This window comes from Wyeomyia smithii, chromosome 2 (genome assembly GCF_029784165.1).
Source record: "Wyeomyia smithii strain HCP4-BCI-WySm-NY-G18 chromosome 2, ASM2978416v1, whole genome shotgun sequence".
Lineage (NCBI taxonomy): Eukaryota > Metazoa > Arthropoda > Insecta > Diptera > Culicidae > Wyeomyia > Wyeomyia smithii.
The window spans coordinates 39,342,605-39,349,043 of record NC_073695.1 but is presented as its reverse complement, the minus strand read 5'-3'; the positions used below and the strand labels follow the sequence as shown (position 1 = coordinate 39,349,043).

The 6,439-nt window shown below is 43.3% G+C and overlaps 1 protein-coding gene across 1 annotated transcript; it reads right to left on the bottom strand.

Moving 5' to 3' along the window:
- Positions 1–594: 594 nt before the first annotated feature.
- On the bottom strand, positions 595–6,081 carry LOC129724335 (condensin complex subunit 3). Its single transcript, XM_055679099.1, has 6 exons — positions 5,773–6,081; positions 4,912–5,714; positions 4,371–4,562; positions 2,866–4,300; positions 1,822–2,808; positions 595–1,754 (listed from the first exon to the last, which is right to left on the bottom strand). The coding sequence occupies exons 1-6, from the start codon at positions 5,929–5,931 to the stop codon at positions 804–806; spliced, it is 4,527 nt and encodes a 1,508-aa protein (XP_055535074.1). The 5' UTR covers positions 5,932–6,081; the 3' UTR covers positions 595–803.
- Between the last annotated feature and the right edge of the window lie 358 nt (positions 6,082–6,439).

The following is a 6,439-nucleotide window of genomic DNA, read 5'->3' as shown; positions in this document are numbered from 1 at the left end:
AAAAGCTTTTTTTACACTGCAAGTTTATTAAAATCGCCTTTAAAGCATCTTCATGATCGGAATGTTTGTTAGCTTCTGCGTCTTCGACGCTATAAGGAGCCTGGGACCAGGATTGCATCGGTGTTTGATAGAATCCCTTGAAAACCTGTCTAAAATCCTTCAAGTGTATCACAATCTTTGGATTCAAGGAAATCTCTAAGACCTTATCCACGCAATTAACTTGGTCATGTTTGTGTACCGTATCAACGAAGATTTCCAATGAAAGTGTAGCTCCATACTGTGGAGCGTAATTAAACCTTTGTAACCGGGGTTGTCCAACATTACCTGTAAAAATCTGAAGGTTAACGAGGGAAGGTAAATCAGTAAATTAGCAATTTTCAATAATTTAAGGTGCTGGACAATCTGCTAAGACTCTTGATGAATTGCTGATGTGCACCCGGAGGAACTCTAAAAGTCCACTGTTTTCAACTGTTTTAAAACGGCATGCCTGTCCCTAAGTAAGTACAGATTCTCTATTCTTTTATTTCATCGTGCGATTTTTGAACAAGCTTCCAAAGGAAATGTAGTGTCATCGAACAAAAAATCTCTGACCGATTGACAAAATATTACATTATTAGTTAATATATTAAAATGCAAGAATCGTAAAGCAACGATGTAAATGTTTTTTTTTTTTTCACTCTGCAAATGACTTGCACGAGACGTGAATATATGTTAGTCACCATACAAACTCTATACAAGTTTAGGAAAATTTCAAAATAAAGCACACACACACAAAGTCAAATGAACTATTCGTCCAAGTTTCCTCACTTCTTCGCCAACTTGCGTACCGGCCGTGTTGGCGTCGTAACTAGGCGTGTCGTCGCCCGTACCACACTAAGCGGCGTAGATGCTACTCGTTTAGCGTGCAGTGGACTGCTGCTGGACGACAGGCCACTGCTGATGGAGGAAGCGGACGTTGATTCGGATGGCACTTTCGATAGTCTGCCGGAGGAGGCACGAGTTGCGACCGGTGTTCGAAGACCAGCCTTGGGGGACGTTATCGTGGTTTCACTGTTAGTACTTTGGCTTTGACTACTGTCGCTACTTGATTGCTTCCCGGATGATGTCGACGGTGACCCGCTTGATGACGATGCCGCCTTAGTGGCAGGTTTTTCACTTTTTTCAAGGGTTTTGCGCGTTGTACGTGTACTGAGTGAGCTTCTCGTAGATGCTGTCTGATCGTTGGTGGCTGACTTTCTGGTGAGCTGTTTTTCAGCGGATTTCGTACGAGTTGCTTTCGCAGAATCATTAATGCCTAGAGATTTCCTCGATGATCTTCGTACTGCATCTGCTGATACTGATGATGTTGATGCTCTGTGGTTTGTTTCTTTTGACGATTCATTGTCAAGATTTTTTTGCTTGTTGGAACGTCTCTTAATCGCTTCATTGTCCTCCATTTTCTTTTCTTTTGTTCCTGTGGTCTTCGTAGTAACTTTGCTGGAGTCTGCCTTTGCCGTAGGAGCAGCAGCAGCTTTGGCTCTCGTAGCTTTTGGGCTTTCCGGAAGCAGAGTGATACCGGTGAGACTTGTTCGTGTCGGTTTTTTGCTAACTTCAGCCAGAGATTTACGGGTCGTCACCTTCTTTTGGGCGGTTTCGTCACGTGTCGCAGTTCGTGTTCGGGGAAGAGTTTGCGGGGTGGTGCCTTTAGATCGCACCATTGATTTGGCGGATGCTTTTACCAAAGGCCGAACGACGCTGCGATCGAGTCGAGTTACCTGGAAAGAGAATATAAAACGGCGAATGGTACGTTTTATTAGTGCAAGTTGTTTTTCGTCATTTTACCGTAGTATTAGGTGAAGCATTGATCACTTCGTCCTCGAGTGTTTTATCGGTCTTTCTGGTTTCATTTTCCAACTCGGTTGATTCGTCCGATGTAACGGAAACTGCTTCCTCACTACTTTCGGCGGCGATTTTTCGCTTTGTAGGTGTTCGTTTAACGGAGTTTTGCTGGCTGCTGGGGGTTTCCTTCGGTGGTGATCGTTGTGTTTCAGGAATTTCTAGGTGTAGAATAGACGAGTCACCATCGGTTGAGGACACCGTAGTGTCCTGCGTAGCGGGAATTATAAACGATTCTGGTGCGTTGTTGGAGGGAGTCATAGATTCATTTTCCTTTTTCTCTTCTTCGGAATCTTCATCCTCAACTGGAGATCTATTCTTTTTACTGGTTACTTTTTGTTTCATCTGTCGTAACGTTTTTGCCATATTGGCATCGGGAATCTTGAAGAGGTTTTTCGGAGTGGGCTGCTCTGGAAAACCAAGGAAATTCATCGATTTTCGAAGCGACTTCATTCCGGTAGTGTTTTCCGAGCCAAACGTAGTAGGAGTCGCAGGCGGTGTCGATGGTGGTACAGGTGACGACGTAACAGACTTAGCCGGCGAAGACAGGGGTCGACTGGAGTCGTCTCTCTGCAGGGAAGACTTATTGATCTCAGGAATCTCCCTGTCTCGAGCAAGGGGAATATTTTCCTCCTCTTCGATCGCCTCCAATGCATCTTCATGCTCGGCATGTTCGTCAGCTTCTGCTTCTTCGACGCTAGGGGGAGCCTTAGAGGACGAGAATAGCAACGGCGTACGATAGGTTCCCTCGAGAACCTGTCTAAAATCCTTCAAGTGTTTCACAATCTTTGGATCCAAAGAAGTCTCTAAGACCTTATCAACGCAATTAATAAGGTCATGTTTAAGTACCGTATCATCGGAAATTTCCAACGAAAGCAGCTCCTTACTAAGCAGCTTTAGTAAATCTTTGTAACCGAGGTTGTCCAGCATTACCTTTAAAAATCTGAAGGTTAACGAGGGAAGGTAGATAAGATATAATTTAAAACAAACCTGCAAAAATGACATCGCGATCATGTTGTGCAGATTCAATCCTGGACTGCAAAAGACCGGTTTGGTCGAATCAATCACGAACTTCACCACGTGTTCCGGTTTAACCTCCTGCAGAGGACTATCATTCGGTGCCTCCATAATGGTGCAAACCGTACTCATCAGAGCTTTCTGGAGGGTTTCCTGTCGCTTTCTGTTAATCAATGCTTCGAAGAATATACCCAAAATTTGCTGAGTTTTTGGTTCGGTCGTCGGGTTGAAATACTTCAACAGTAATTTCGCCATAATATCCTGTGAAGTGCAGTGCCCTCGCAGGATCAACCGACAGAAGCCATCGACGATAGCCGTGCAGATAACGTTGTCTTCGCATGTTTCGAAGAAGTGAGTCATCATGGACATCACCTTTACTCCGCTTCCCATGTTGGACGTATTCGCGTCCTCATCCTGCCCCAGATAGTCCATCGTGTTGTACAATTGGCGGGCATTTTTCCTAGATTCGTCTTTTTTTGACTCCACATCGAAATGCTCAAATCCGTACCGATCCATCAGCTCGAAAATGCCTTCGATCGAAGTTTTCCAAAGGCGAGTGCAATGGTTCCGGAAAAACTGCTGGTACAGCAGCTGGAATGTATCCTTCGACAGACCATCGTATAGCATACTGAACGCGACCGCACATCGCAATGCCCAATCGCGAGTAACGATTTCAGCCGATTCCAAATATCGACTGATGAAGCTTTTGTAAAGATCGCACACAATTGGAGTCAACGAGCGCACGGTGCTGCTGTTGACCAAATAGAACGAAATTTGCAGACATTTATTAACGGTCGCATTGGTAATCTTCTTCGGTTTTAGCGATTCACGGAACATTGAACTGCCATCCGATAAAGAAGAAACCTCCAGTAAAATAGGCTTAAGTAAAGCAGCATATTCTTCATTCGCTTTGTTCAATTCATCCGAAACGCGCTGCGCACCCGCGTAGTCCTTGGCGTTGACCTTAATTGTTTCTTGTTCCTTCAGTTCCATTATGGTTAAACGCAGCCGAGAAATTTTAATTTGCAAACTTTTGTCGGGATTTTTCTCCAGATATTCGTCGACCGTCGAGCGGGACGAGTTCGAAACATCGGTTCGCGATGGTTCCAAAATACTATTGACCACATCAACGAAAAACTTAAACCGCGTTTCAACATCGCTGATCAAGCGTTCGAAAATCGCCAGAATCGTTTTGACGTTCTTCTCCGCCAAATCACAATTGCACAGCACATCGGCTAGAATTTTCTTCAACGTTTCCCGGCCAAACTCGTCCCCGAAATCATAGGAGTCAATTATTTCCAGCAGGATCTGCAGCATCGACTGAAAGTACATCTTCTGAAGTCGTATCATAGATGAATCATCCGCCAGAATGCGAATGTAGTTACAAACTGATGGGTTGTCCGTAAAACTTGAAGAAAACGACACAAATTCAACATAAACATTCAACCCTTTTTACAAAACTAAACGAGACAACTTACACCTTAATATATTGGCAGAATACGGACAAATCCACCATCAAACTTTCCAGTTCATCCGACTCAGTTTTCTGGAGAAAATCAAGCAAAGCCTGCCAGCAGATCACAGTTTCAATGGTTAAATTCTCCAACGGGACGGTTTTATCCTCCTCATTGAGACCCAGCATGGTAGTAGCGTCCGCAATTCCATATTTCCTATGGAATAGAATAAACATGTTTCAGGGTAGTGTCTAATTGACCACTTATTATGTTTGTCTCTGTATATTGTTAAAAAAACCATTTCAAAAATTCTCAAATCCGCGCAAAAAACGTTACGCGTGAAATTCAAATTGATAAAAAAAACATTTCAATTGAGGTTTTGAATCACAAACAATGCTTCCAAGGGTTAGCAAACAAAGTAGATATAATCTTGAATTTCACTTGAAATCCAAAAAAAAACATTTTTAAAGACCTTAACAAGTTATTAATAGATTACAAAATACGCTTAAAATTAGACTGGATATATCAAAATTAATTCCATGTAACACATGCGCATTGAACTTACGAAAAAATCTCAAAAAGCGCCAGCTTCGCCGTATTGCTGAATCTCTCCAGCTCCATTTCATCGGCGTCGATTTTCAGTGCCTTCACGAACAACACGTAGTTCTTCTGGTACGATTCGAACCACTGCGGAATCAGTACGTTCTTCACCACCTTCCGGACGGCTTCCGAGTGATCTTTGAGACCCTGCTCGAGAAAGGTTAACCGTTGGGCCACCTTGTACTGCTTCACCGGATAGCTGCTCATCTGCAGGTACGTATGCCGACGGACATGTTCCTCGACGTCCCACAACCGTTCCAGAATGTACGGTATGGTTCGATAGTTGCGTCCTAGGGAGGTAATAATCGATTGCCTTACCTTGGGCGATGGGTCAGTTTCAAGGTGGAAAATGTACGTGCGAAAAACGCAATCATCTGGATTGTCCGGATTCTGCAGCCGCTGCAAGGCCAGCACGGCTTGTACCCGCACGATAGGCGCAACGTCTCGCATTCGCTCCAACATATAGCGCAGGATTTTATCGCAAATATCATCATCCAGGGAAGCCTCCGGACCCATAGCATTTAGCACCAGATTCACGAACTGACAGATGCGGAAACGAATGGTTGACACTGGGCTGATGGTCTTCAGTAGCCAGTCAAACGAATGCAGTATTATTGGGTGCGTTTCTTCCTGTTCGCTGTAGTCCGGATGGGCAATGAACTTTGCACAAAGCTTCAGCCGATTGTTAGCGTAGTCGTTTAATTCTTCATGTTGCATTGCTCCTTTTAGCGATTGGATAAAGGATTTCATGAACGATTCGTGCGTTACCTAAATCATATTATCCTATAGATCAAATGCTAAAACCTCACGATCAAAATATACATACCGTAGGATAAATGTTTTTCAACTCCTTGAGCAATTTTACGTGAGATGTTTCACTTTCCTGGCCCTTCAAAATTGTTTGTATAACGATGATGCTGTATTTCGCCTTTTCTGGGGAAACTGGCGCCGCAACGACTTTTATTTTACGTTTACGAGGTGCCATGGTTTGTAACTTTTGTTAGAACAATAACTTCTTGCAAAATATCGTGTTAAAATAGATTACTCTTGAATAAAATTGTAAAAATACCAACAGACGCCGTTGACGCAGAAGTTTAGCTTGCATTAGCGAATTGAGGCTAATTTTGAACATCGCATTTGTTTACAGCGGCACAGTTAAACTGCTCGCTTCCAGCCAGGGTTGCCATTTTTTAAATAACTGTATGATAGTTTCCTAGTGGATTTTTTGAGGCTCGAGTAGAGCCAAAACGAAGAAAATAAATTCTATTCATTATTTGTCGATTGTACTATTGTTCCAGTTGAAAATCGAAAAAAACGGCATTCGATTTTTTTCACCTCATGCACAATGCGCATAATGTCGCATCTAGTGCGCCGTAGAGCGCATCACATGTGCTAACACTACCCGCCACAAGTTTGGAATCGCTTCACTGAGCATCCCGGAAAGTTTATCATCACCTAATATGGGCAAATTTATGTAGCTTTATGAACTTATG